General features: G+C 37.6%; 1 protein-coding gene across 4 annotated transcripts in view; it reads left to right on the top strand.

Moving 5' to 3' along the window:
• The window catches only part of CRPPA (CDP-L-ribitol pyrophosphorylase A), a 123826-nt gene that overhangs the window by 62627 nt on the left and 48199 nt on the right, over positions 1-13000 (top strand). For all 4 annotated transcript variants that reach the window (XM_065628542.1, XM_065628541.1, XM_065628544.1 and 1 more), the window contains exons 8-9: positions 228-320; positions 4772-4900. In XM_065628542.1, coding sequence (XP_065484614.1) covers positions 228-320; positions 4772-4900 — 222 coding nt within the window. The remainder of the gene's footprint in view (positions 1-227; positions 321-4771; positions 4901-13000) is intronic.

Genomic DNA, 13000 nt, shown 5'->3' with positions numbered 1-13000 from the left:
GTCTATCTATCTATCATCTATCTTTCTTAAGTGTAATATAATTAATCTCATTATTTTTTTCAAACAGCTATAACTTTACCAGACAAAAGCATTACAAATATTTTAAAACCAACCAACCAAATAAAAACCCCCCAAACAAAAAAAGTGGTGTATCTTTTTCTGGTAAATATCAGATTTTATGAAATCATTGATGTTTTCAGTAATTATAAAGATTTATTTTCATTTAGGATAAAAAGCGTGCCATTCAAGAAACCCAGCAAGTAGTGGATATGTTGGAAAAATCAAATATTCCTCTCTTATATCCAGTTGTCCTCATTTCGGTAGGTAACTCCTGTAAGTTACAGTAAAAAGCATCTAGTGAGATATTTTTAAATGGTAGATGAGTTTTAAACTATTTCAAGAGATGCTGATAGCTCTGAATAAAATTGTAAATTTGAACTGTAAATTGGGCTGTAAAGAGCATCATTTGCACTTCAGCAAATGCACTGCATGCTGTCAGGGAATAAACCAACACTACCAAATGACAATTTATTAGTTGTATATTTCTGTAAAAGACTCATTGTGGGCAGTCATGTTGAACTGTTAACTCCTGCTTTGCTGTTGTGCTCCATCTCTGCTGGGGATGCTGCAAATGATGTACTCTGCTTGAATGCTCACTTGAAGCAGAATTAAGTGGCTTTATTTTTTTTCTATGCTGTGTGGTTTATTCAAAGTTTTAAAATCATTGTTTGCTTTTCTGGTCCAAGTATTAAAAACTAACTTTGAAGTACTTTACAATATAACTTTAAATACGTATTTACTTATTGAGATGTTGTAAGACTGAAAAATCTATTCTGGCATGTGGCCAAAGTTTTAAAGTGTATTTTTGGATGAAATTCTCATTATTTGAATATTGCTGCCAGACTAATGCAACAATTCATGTGGGCAACAGCTGAAGGTGTACATGACTTTTATTTTACTCAGACTGTTGAAAAGGAGAAAATATGAGTAGATTGGAAAGTCTCTGCGCAGTGTAACCAGACCAAATTAATTCTGTCATGTTTTCTGGCTCAATAGGTAGGATCAGAAGCATTGGGTGAAATGAGTGTCATTAATGCCACATGTCAGCAAGCAGTGTGCCCCTGGACTATGTTCATTATACCCTCCAGCAATAATGCAAGATAATATGTTGTGATTTTAAAATATAATACCATATAGGAAGCTCCTGAAAAAGGGGTAGATATATATTTTATATGGGGCTTGAAAAGTTTCTGAAGAGCGTAGTCTAGTGATCTGGAGGTAAAACTGAGCATCTATTTCTCAATTTTAGGGTTAATCTGAAATGTAAGTAATGAAATTTCATTACTGATCTAACAAATAAATGAGATATCGTGAAGATCAATTACTTTGCAAAATGAAAAAAGTTATATCCTTACCTATTGTTTGCTGTTGTCTTGGAGTGAGCTACTGTGATTCTGTGAACATCAATATATAGCACTTTATTTCTAGGCCATCTTTTTTTCTTGACCCTATTTCTGAAGAAGTTCAGGGTGGACCTTTAATTTTACTGATAAATTATTTCAGCCTTTGATAATAACAGTAATGATACACCTCTAATTCTGTTGCCTGTTTACAAAGCTACTAGATATGCAGAATGCTCTTTTCCGGACTCGGAATGTTTTCATTAGCCCTTTATAAGGAATATAAAAAACCCATTTCTTTCTGTTAAATTTTGGGTGTGCGCAAATAAAGTTAGAATTGTTAATCAACTAGGTAATACTAGAGTATTAAAAGCATTCTTATTTTGTGCCTGATTCATAGCTAATTTTTACCTTGGAGTTTGAATTTCGTGCTTTTTTTGGTGTGACACATGGCATGTGAGAGCTTTGTTTTAATAACTGTAGCTATAAATATTATGGACTTAATATTTCCTGAAAGGTAGGTATGAATGCAGATAATGCATACACAAGCTCACTCTGAAACTCAGGTTTTGCCACTAAGTTACTAGATCTTGAAGTCATTGTGGAATCCAGCACCATTTTTAATGGAAGTGTACTTGCTTGAGCAGCCTGGTGTATGAGCAAATTATTTAGGTGAACACCTTTTAAAATAGCCTCAGGAGAAAATAATAGCATTTAATCACTTCACTATATTCCAGATCCATCAGTTGTTCCTGACGACTACTTGAAATTCCCCAAAACTAAACAGTGGGAGAAAAGTCTTATAACTAGGTGGAAGAAGTTGCTGACATCTAAAACACCAACACATGTATATTTGTTAAAAGTATCTTAAAAAAAATGGAGTACCTTAAGTATAAAAAGGCATTTTGTGCTACACATTCAAATTTTATGGAGTTACCACACTGTCTTTTAGAAACACAAGAAGGAAAAAATAGAAAGACTGGAAAGTATGTTTTAAATGATGAATTAACTAAACAAATCATTGTCTCATATTAATGACTGGGAACTATTTAAGTCCTTTAAACTTCTGATCCCCAAAACTCATCACAGATGGTATGGCTGGGGGATAGAGATTTCCTTCAGCAGTCTTTAATTAAACTCAATGTTGGGTATCCTCTTCACTAAGGCTTATGAGTGGGATTCTCCTCAGCTTTATTCTTTGTTATCTACTTCATTTAACGTAGAACTTGAATGCATTGTTAGTGACAAGTCCTGTAAGACACTTCTGTTTTGATATAAAAGGCCACATTGACATTTCTCAGGCAAACGTGACTAAGAATTTTGAGCAATATGATGACATTTAAATGCATATATTTTAGGTACTAGCGGTACAGGAAGAATTCTTTTCTACTCTTAAAGTGAATTTCTTCCTGGTAGTGAAGAACTGAAAGGATGAGGAAAGCAGCTGGTTCCATTCTAACCTCATAATAAGGAACAGTCCTATGTAGACTTTTGTGTAATTGGAAAGTTCTTGTCTATTCTGCAATTTCAGGACACGTGTAACGTTTTCATAACAATCTGATAATTTAGAGAAGCAGTTTTATTTTTCCTTCTAATGTTCAGCTTCTTTGGTTGTAAAAATGACAGGTGTTATTATTGTGCCAGTTTGTTTATTTAATGAGCCTGGGAGGAATTATCCCAGTAAAAGGGTGAGCTTGCCCTGGACATGATGACTTCTGTCCATATTCCCTCCTATAAATTGCCCAAATTTCAAAGTCTATCGTTTATCCTGGTGCCTGACTGGATTTTTTTTGTGGCATCTGTAAGCTGAAGCAACAACTACTGTATTTGGGCATAGCAGAAGAGGGAAGATCAATGGTACAGGAGAAACGTCATGCCATTTTTTGTCTGCATCAAACCAGTATCCCTTCCAACTCTGCTAGAACCAGAAGAATCATATTCTTAAGGTGACATTACTTTTCTGAGTAATATGTGTTCACATTTATAGACGCAAGTGTCTAAAAAAAAAGGTGTGATTTTTATTTTGTTATTACTTAGGGTTGTTAAGAAAGAAATACTCATACTTCAACTCTAGTTGCCAATATTTGCATTTTGGTAAAAAGTAAGTTTGAGGAAAATCTCTTTTTAATGCTGTGCAACAGGATAATGGCAAACAGCTGCTAGGTCACGCTCTCTTGAAATAACAGACTTTAAAATTTATTGTAAATAGCAGTAAATAAGCAGTACTTAGCCTTGTTTTCAGTAAAAAATAACAAAATAATGAGTGTTTGAAAATTAATCTCTGTGCAGTAGGAGACAACAGCTTTGTTCCTCGTGAATATGCACTTAGAATGTAAAGAGCTTTTTAAAAAGTGTTGCAGGGGAAAATGAGTAAAAGCCTATTATCTGTCAGGATAAATTAAGCATAAGGAACAAAGGGAGCTTGAAATAATTTTCTCAAGCAAAGATCTCTAGGGCTACCTCTATACTCCTGTCTCTCTGTAGTACTTATAGATAAGTCTTATGTAGATGGAATCATTCAGCCAGAAAAATATTTTCTGTTTCTTCTAAGAGAAAAGGTATTTCTGCTATTAATGGATGCTTAAACTTTATACATACAAAGCATCATTCTTAATTTTGATTTCTACAGTTAATAGAAACTTTGTGAAGTAAACTAATTGAACCGTGGGTACATGTAAGCCTTGAGAAAGGGTTCAGGGAGCCGCGAGCTGGTTGATACCTCCCTGGAGATACCAGCTCAGGTCCTGTAAGACCCACCATGTTTGTGCAGCATCCCTGCTGGGTAGGAGACCTGCCTTTCCATGCCCAAGAGCGCAGGACATTCAGATCCCCTACCTTCTGTTGAACTAGTTTCTGCTTTTTGAACATGTCATGTTATCTTGAATTTAATCCAATTTAGGCAACTGATATGCGATACTGAAAAGGTAGTAGATTCAAAATAAATCTTTAAAGAATGCAGTTCCAGTTTGAAAACCTTTAAGATGCTTAAGAAAATACTTCTATTTCTCTAGTGTCCTGATAGTAACCAAAAAAAAAAAATCTGTGAAAGCTAGATTAGATCTTAGAAAAGAATGTTGTCTTTTTCCTGATTTAATTAAATATCTGTAATATGCAGTTAGAACATCATGTTCTGATGTGTTCTGGCATACTGGTTTCACTGTGCTTTGAATAGAAATAATTTTTGTGTCATTAAATACATAAGTGGTGTAATTCAATAGTAACAGAAGCTAAACATGAAAAACCTTTGTTAGCCTGTAGTTTTACATGTTCTTAACACATAAAAATGAGATATTAAAAACTGGCAGTCTAAAATAACACACTTTGAAAAAGTGTTGTTTTGGGGTTTTTTTTCCATATTTGTTCCTTTACAGGTGCATTTGGATATTTCAGAAAATATTTCTTTCAGCATTGGGATGGAAGAACTAACTAGGATCAAGAAATTTGCAAGGGAAGCAAAAAATGAAAATATTTTGGTTTATGGTCTCCTTATCCAATATAAGGTATGTAATTCTATACGCAAATGATCTACTTTTGTGATTTATGTGATTCATGATAGAATCTTCATTTAAAACAAAATCAAAGGGAAATATTACATGAAAAAGATTTACTGGGAAGATTCTTGCCTGTTCGTGTTCAAAATTCAAAAGAGCCTCTAGTTATAGGCAAAAATGCAAGCATTTTGATTAGAGAGGAATAAATGGTAAAGATTTTTTAGAAGCATGTGAAAATGTCAGGGCCCCTTGCCCCCCCCTTTTTTTTCTGCTTTGAAACTTGCTTTTTGCAGCATTAAAAAAGTAAAAAATAGTACATTTGATCAGTGAATTTTACGTTCCCCATCAAAACAGTGTTTGGTATTCAGGTTACAGAAAGAGCATGGCATATAGGCGATGAAACAAACAGCGTCCATGTCTGCAATAGCAGAAAATTGCCTCAGCTGGAGACAAAAAGAGTTAGCACTCCAGCATCCTTTGTACTCGCAAAATCTATGCATGGGAAACATGCTCTGCCAACCAGAAATGTGGGCTGCCTTGCCTTCATTGCAGACAGAGGTTTTGCAGCTCCAGAACTTTCTTAGTCAACAGCGGAGGAAGAAGTAAGTTAGATATTGTCCTGCTTTGGGCTGGGATAGAGTTAATTTTATTCCTACTAGCTGTTATAGTGCTGCGTTTTTGGACTTAGAATGAGAAGAATGTTGATAACACACCAGTGTTTGGTTCGTTCCTAAGCAATGTTTATACCAAGTCACGAACTTTTGAGCCAGGAGGCAGGAGATGCACAAGAAGCTGAGAGAGGGCACAGCCAGGACAGCTGACCAAGACTGGCCAAAGAGATATTCCATACCATACCATATGACATCATGCTCAGTATATAAGCTGAGGGAAGAAGAAGGAAGGGAGTTATGGGGTTTGTCTTCCCAAGTAACCATTATGCATGGTGGTATACAACTGTTTACAGTCTTTTTTTCTGGTACTATCAAACCCCACTTTTCCAGGGTGAATTCTGGCTTTCTTTGGTAAAAATAATTTGAATTGCTCTTGAAACATAAGTTGAAGAGGTCACACTAGCATGTTATCATGGTAAAAATTAACATTGCAAATATTGCTTTGGTATAAGTAATCTTTTTCCTTGTAAACTTCATTGGTTGTTTTTTACAATTTTTATACGACAGTGGATCCAATATACATATGTTGATAACAATAGTTAATAAACATGTCTGGAAAAAAGGAAACGCTTTTATAATCTGCAGAGGAGTTTTGTGAACATGGCACCAAAACATTTTGTCACTAACAGACATGTAAAACAACAATATGAGATCTGAATGGAAATTCTTGATCCTTGGTGTTAAGAGAATTGCAGCAGAACATTGCCTTCATTTTTTGAAAATGAAAAGCTCGAATGCTTATGGAGGGTCACTGCAGACAGAAAGTCATCATTTATTAGCATGGAAAAAGTATTATATAGAGTAAAACACTTTGCAAAATGAGTAAATGACTTCTAGCTCTCTTCTTTTAAAATGGCTTTAAAACAAGTCCTGCTCACAAAGATGGGGGTATAGTCCTGAGTTCCTAATTGTCAGTGTTTTGATAGATGACTGCCAAATAGGTTATACAGATCGCGTGTGTATATATGTGATATATGTATCAAGTTTTCTTTTTATTGCAAATCTACAAAGAACGTAATTGTTTCTAGGTGAGAACCTATGGAAAGACTTGACGTATGAATCTAGAAATGACAAAACCCAAACTTTATTGCTGGTCTGGGGAGAGTGAGAGGGGGCACTGTGAACAAAAGCAATTTGTTAAGTGAAAAGACATCTTTAAAACTTTGCATTTATTTATTTATTTATTTTTGAATTCCAAAGCATGATTTGAGAGTCACCAAGGTATTTTACTTTTAGCACAACCCATTAGCTAGTAGAAGGATCCGTAGGTGAATTCCACGCTTGAGGATGGAAAGGTGAATCTCATACAGGCATGATGGGGGGTCCAGAGGAAGTGGAAACACAAAAAGCACCTGCTGCTGTAATTTAGGATACTCAGCCTGTTACCGCAATAATGTCTGTCAGTAGTGAGTTTCCAGAAGTCCCTGAAAGCTATAGTTTATTTCAGGAAAAGTGATGACAGATTACTTCACAGAACTTTCCTCTATCTGACAGATTGTATCATCACTACCAGACATGAACAGTTGATATACACAATTTTACTAATTCAAAAACAGGGATGAAATGTAAGGGATGAAGAATACGTTGAGACACATGACCATGATAATACTGAGGTGAAATTATGTCTATAAGGGTAATACGATTAAGTAGGTGTGATGATACGTTGATATAAAAGAACATAAGGGGACTCTTTAACATTCTGTATTAGAAAAGTACATCTGTTGAAATATTTTTTGAGAGTGCATGAACCAATGCAGGCACGTCACAAGAAGAGCCAGAGGCCACAAATGCATTTGCAAAGAGCAAGTTTTATTTTAGTTACCTCTCTACTGGGGGATCTCTGAAAGAGCATCTAATCTCCCAGGCAGAGGTGACACAAGCGGGGACGCAGGTGTTTGTAAGTTCAGCCCTGCTGAAGATCACTGGGCCTGCTGAGCTCGCCTGTATTTCAAGGCTTCAGGCAGGCGCAGCCTCTCGCACTTTCTCACAACAAAGCAGGAATCTCAGGCACAATGATAAGGTGCCTTAGAGTTTCTCACAGGCCTATATTATCTAACACAGAAGTTCTACTTGTCAAGCACACAAGGTCGGTAAAACAATTAGTGTGATGTATGTGTTTTTTCTACACCACAGCTGCAAGTCGCTTGAGCATATTTACATTTAACCTCCTCGCCATTCTTGCACAAATTCCCATATAGAGAGATATAACTTTTTAATGTTTTGGAAATGGAAGTGAAATGTTTTTGGAACCTTGGAGTACATTTTTGACAGTACTGGAGGATGTATGAAGGCATAAAAAAAATATATCTTCATTTTCAATTTATAAATGCAGTGTTTATTTGGTATTTAGGAAAAAGATATAAGTACTTCTATAAATATTTGATACTCCAAGAAGTTAATCAGGGAAATTAGAGGAAAAGTCTTTGGTATTCTTTATAAATGACCTGCTTGGTACCTTCCATTTGCTCGAAATGGGTTCATGGTCACAGCTTGTACACAGCTATTTCTCTTACAAACATCATGCATGGGATACCAAATTACTGATATTGATACAAAGATTGGATCCACTTCATAACAGCTCTAGTTTGCATCCTGAAAAGATTGTCGATTTGAGTTTCATTTATCAAAATATTTTTAAAGACAGTTCTTTTCTAAAACAGTTCCACATGTTAGAAATGGTTTATATATTCCAAACAAAGAGCGTAAAACAGTATTCAGTAAGTTCCAGTGTCTGAACCTTGGAGTTAACTTTTGAGGGTTTTTCAGATGATTTGAAGGAAATAGTTGATAAGCAAGGTGAATTAAAAATAGGGAGAAAAATCAGTTTTTTTAATGGGAGATGTAACTGGCATATGTTGATGACAATGTTAGTAAAATTCCAGCCGTTTTGATTTAATGAGTACTTTACCTTGAAAATAGAAATGACTGGTGTGGTATTATTATATATTACAAAAAGAAAATTTTTTAATAGTAGTTAGTCTAGTAGAGTGCAGTGCAAAACAGCCCATTCTGAATATTGGGGGAAAAGCTATAAAAAGAAGCCAAGGTATCCTTAAAGAAAGTAAGTTTTACTTACAAGAGATATTAATAATTGCTAGGAAGCCAAAAAATACAAAAGGTAACGTCAAGGCCCTGCATCCAAACAGGGCTGGAAATAAATTAAGCTCGAAAGCATTAGTTTATGTCATTCAAACTACACGATTTGGGAGGGAACCTCAGTTGCATGCAGTAGTTATTTGTCGATCAGTGTTCTAAGGAATGGAACAATACTGAACTTTGCCTTGATCTCACAAACACATATTATTCTCTTTAAACATATCCTAGGTAGTTAATGGTTTTATACTTTAATATGACAGTAGTGTTTTTATTAAATACTAATTTGTCTATTTACTACTGTTATCCCTTTTAAAATAATAATGTCATATGGCTGAATTAAAAACAAAAAATAGTCAACAGACATAAAAAGAAAATATAAGCAGCGTTTTCTAATACGGGAGCAAATTCAGAAGCTTGTAAAGGTTGCAATAATAAAATCTCGGTCTAGAAGTTTCGGTAATAACTTTGCTACTTTTCACAGAGAATAAAAAAGAACAGTTATCATGCAAAATTATGCATGCATGGATGGACACAGGAAGCCACAGAAAGCTTTAAGATATGAAAGTAATGCTGATATATTTGATTATAGAACTATGTTAATTTCAACTAATCCCACTTCAGAGAAGCAGTGACAGAATGTCAGGTCCCAACACAAGTGTGTGCCCAGGCTTGCTGTGGGGTAAGGTGGCCCCAAGTACTTTTGCATCTGAAATGGCTATTTGATTGAGACAAAGAAACTACACTGAAAACCAGAAGAGTCACAACCCATACACAAAAAAGGACAAATGACGCAATAGAATAATTGTTATGGAGCTGCTTGAAACTAAAAGGAAACTGAAGTGTGGATGATTTCTTATATAAAGACACTGGATATTTATTGTAGTCTTTAAGAATTTTTGAAGATAAGAGGCCCATCTACAGCATGCTTGATGGCTTAAGAAATACTTAGAGTGCTAGAAGTGTTTTCTGTCTGGTTTGGTAAATCAAAAAGGTGAATGTTTATGGTTTCTTTTTCTTGAAAGATCCCTTAAAAATAGTATTATGTGCAGACATTAAGGCAGTGGTTCTCAAAATAGGGATCACAGCCCCAAATGGGATCATCCAAGTGGCAAAGCAGAACGTGGTTTGGCAACCAGTAGTGAGATGATGAGACTGAAGGGCAAATGAACTAAAATCACAAACTAAAACTTTGATAACTTGTTGAAAATAAATGAGCCATGCCCTACATGACCCCTGCATGCTGCTTAATTCGTTTAATAATCAGCACAGAATTGGTCAAATGATTGCAGTCTGATTAGAATGATTGGGATGCTGTCTGGAGACCTCTCTCCTCTCAAGATGACACTTTTTTAATTTCAGCTGCAATGACATAATAGACTGTAATGAATCTGAAAACATACATCTATTAATAGAAGTCCTTAAGGCCAAGTAATTACTGTTTGGTATTTTCAAGAGCCAGAAACTCAGCTTTTAAGTAGTATGATCTTATGGACTATTCACTCTTTCATCAAGGAAAATTGGGCAATTGACTGATGAGCCAGAGTGATCTCGCTTGCACAGAGTGTGGGACAAGAGAGGGAAACCAAATCTGTTTTGAAACTTTCTATATGAGTAACCTCATACAAATCAGCATCTGTAAACTTATTAATACAAACACCTAGCAAGTCATTCACCAAAAAAACCCAGTGATTTATACTTAAGGAGGCTGGACACTGTTTTATCCTTAATTATTACCACTGTCTGCAATCAGTCATGGCTGCATATTTTGCAATGGATAGTACTGTTATGATGAAAAAGGTTTACAACACTGACTTCTAAAATAAAGCTACAAGTAACTCTTGATAGAATTTTCAGTGAATAAAAGATACAGAACTGGGGACTCATAACTTGATACTCAGGAAATCAAGCATAAAACTATCCCTTTCCCTTGGGAATGGCTCACACAAAAATTGTAAGATTGCTCATAAAGAACAATATTCTGAATGGGCCATATCACCTTTTAATGCCCCCAAAAGATGGTAGTAAAATTTATGGAATAAAATATTTATAGGTGATATTTTTGCATACATCAATTTTCAGGTCTTAAGTAATTTCAGTAATATTTAGTTTATCTTCATATTTGAATTTTGCAGTTGGGTGGAGATTACTTGAAGCAGTTTCATTTGCAAAAAGAATATACTTTCACAGGGAAGAATCATTGTGCTCCATCAGTATTTTCACACACACGAACAATTACGGACAGGTGTACACACTGCAGCAGGTGGCTGAGCTGCAGGAGGTATGAGGAAGCTGTGGAACATCAGGGAGGCTGAGAAGGAGTTAGATGGCTGGTTCCAGGCACAGCCTGCAATGGACAAACAGCCAAAAACTCCCCCTCCAGCACAGACAGAAGGGACAGGGGCCAGTCATGCAGGAAAATGGGAGCTTGTAATGGCAAGGACCAGCAGGAGGAAGAGACTTCCCATGAAGCCTGAGGTGCCCCTGCAGAACCACTTCACCGCTCTGCAGACTGAAGAGGAAAGACCCGTCACATCAGCAGATACGCTGAAGTAAGGCAGTCTGATATGCTCCCTGTGTAACAACCAGCATAACCAAGAAAAAGCAACAGGTGATAGTGGTAGGCACTAGGGAAAATGTGGGCTCTCTTCAAAAGGAAATGGGATACGTGGTTACCCAGGATGTGGAGGCTGAGGTTCTCAATGACTTTTTTGCCTCAGTCTTCAACAGCACGTGCTCTAGCCACACTGCCCAAGCCACAGAAGGCAAAGGCAGGGACTGGAGAAATGAAGAACCATCAGGATCAAGACCATCTAAGGAACCTGAAGGTCTACATGTCCATGGGACCTGATGAGATGCTTCTGTGGGTCCTAAAGGAACTTGCGGATGAAGTTGCGAAGCCACTGTCCATCATATTTGGGAAGTCGTGGCAGTCCGGTGTAGTTCCCACTGACTGGAAAAGGGGAAACACAACCTTCATTTTTAAAAAGGGAAAAGAGGAAGACCCAGGGAACTACAAGCCAGTCAGTTCCACCTCTGTGCCTAGCAAGATCATGGAGTGGATCTCCTGGAAACTATGCTAAGGCACATGGAAAATAAGGAGGTGGTTGCTGACAGCCAACATGGCGTCACTAAGGGCAACTTCTGCCTGACAAATTTGGTGGCCTCCTACGACAGGGTTACAGCATTGGTAGATAAGGGAAGAGCAAGTGACATCATCTACTGGGACTTGTGCAAAGCATTTGACAGTGTCGTGCACAACGTTCTTGTCTCTAAATTGAAGAACCATGGATTCAACAAATGGGCCACTTGGTGGATAAGGAACTGGCTGGATGGTTGCACTCAAAGAGTTGTCACCAATGGCTTCATGTCCAAGTGCAGACCAGTGATGAATGATGTTCTGCAGGGGTCAGTATCGCATCTAGCGCTGTTTAACGTATTTGTCAGCGACATGGACAGCGGGACTGAGTGCACCTTCATCAAGTTTGCCGACGACACCAAGCTGTGTGGTGCAGTCGACATGCTTGAGGGAAGGGATGCCAGATGCCATCCAGAGGGACCCCGACAGGCTTGAGAAGTGGGCTGAGGTGAACCTCATGAAGTTCAACAAGGCCAAGTGCAAGGTCCTGCACGTGGGTCAGGACAATCCCAAACACAACTACAGGCTGGGTGGAGAATTCATTGACAGCAGCCCTGAGGAGAATGACTTGGGAGTGTTGGTTGATGGGAAGCTCAATATGAGCCAGCAATGTGCACTTGCAGCCCAGAAAGCCAACAATATCCTGGCCTGCATGAAAAGTGTAACCAGCAGGCCGAGGGAGGTGATTCTCCCCCTCTACTCCACTCTGGTGAGACCCTGCCTTGAGTACTGTGTTCAGCTCTGGGGACCCCAACATAAGAAGGACATGGACCTGTTGGAGCAAGTCCAGAGAAGGGTCATGAAGGTGATCAGAGGGCTGGAATGCCTCTCCTATGAAGACAGGCTGAGAGAGCTGGGGTTGTTCAGTGTGGAGAAGGGAGGGCTCTGAGGAGACCTTATTGTCACCTTTCAGTACTTAAAAGGGGCCAACAAGAAACTGGAGAGGGATGTTTTACAAGGGCATGTATTGATAGGACAAGGCGTAATGGCTTTAAACTGAAAGAGGGTAGATTTAGATTAGATATAAGGAGGAAATTCTTCACCATGAGTGTGGTGAGGCACTGCAACAGGTTGCCCAGAGAACTCGTGGATGCCCCATCTCCCTGGAATTGTTCAAGGCCAGGTTGGATGGGGCTTTGAGCAACCTGGTCTAGTGGAAGGTGTCTCTGCCCCTGGCAGGGAGATTGGAACAAGGTAATCTTTAAG

This window comes from Caloenas nicobarica, chromosome 2, assembly GCF_036013445.1.
Source record: "Caloenas nicobarica isolate bCalNic1 chromosome 2, bCalNic1.hap1, whole genome shotgun sequence".
Taxonomy (NCBI): Eukaryota; Metazoa; Chordata; class Aves; order Columbiformes; family Columbidae; genus Caloenas; species Caloenas nicobarica.
Note: the sequence above shows the minus strand (reverse complement) of the source record. Positions and strands in the feature narration are given on the sequence as shown.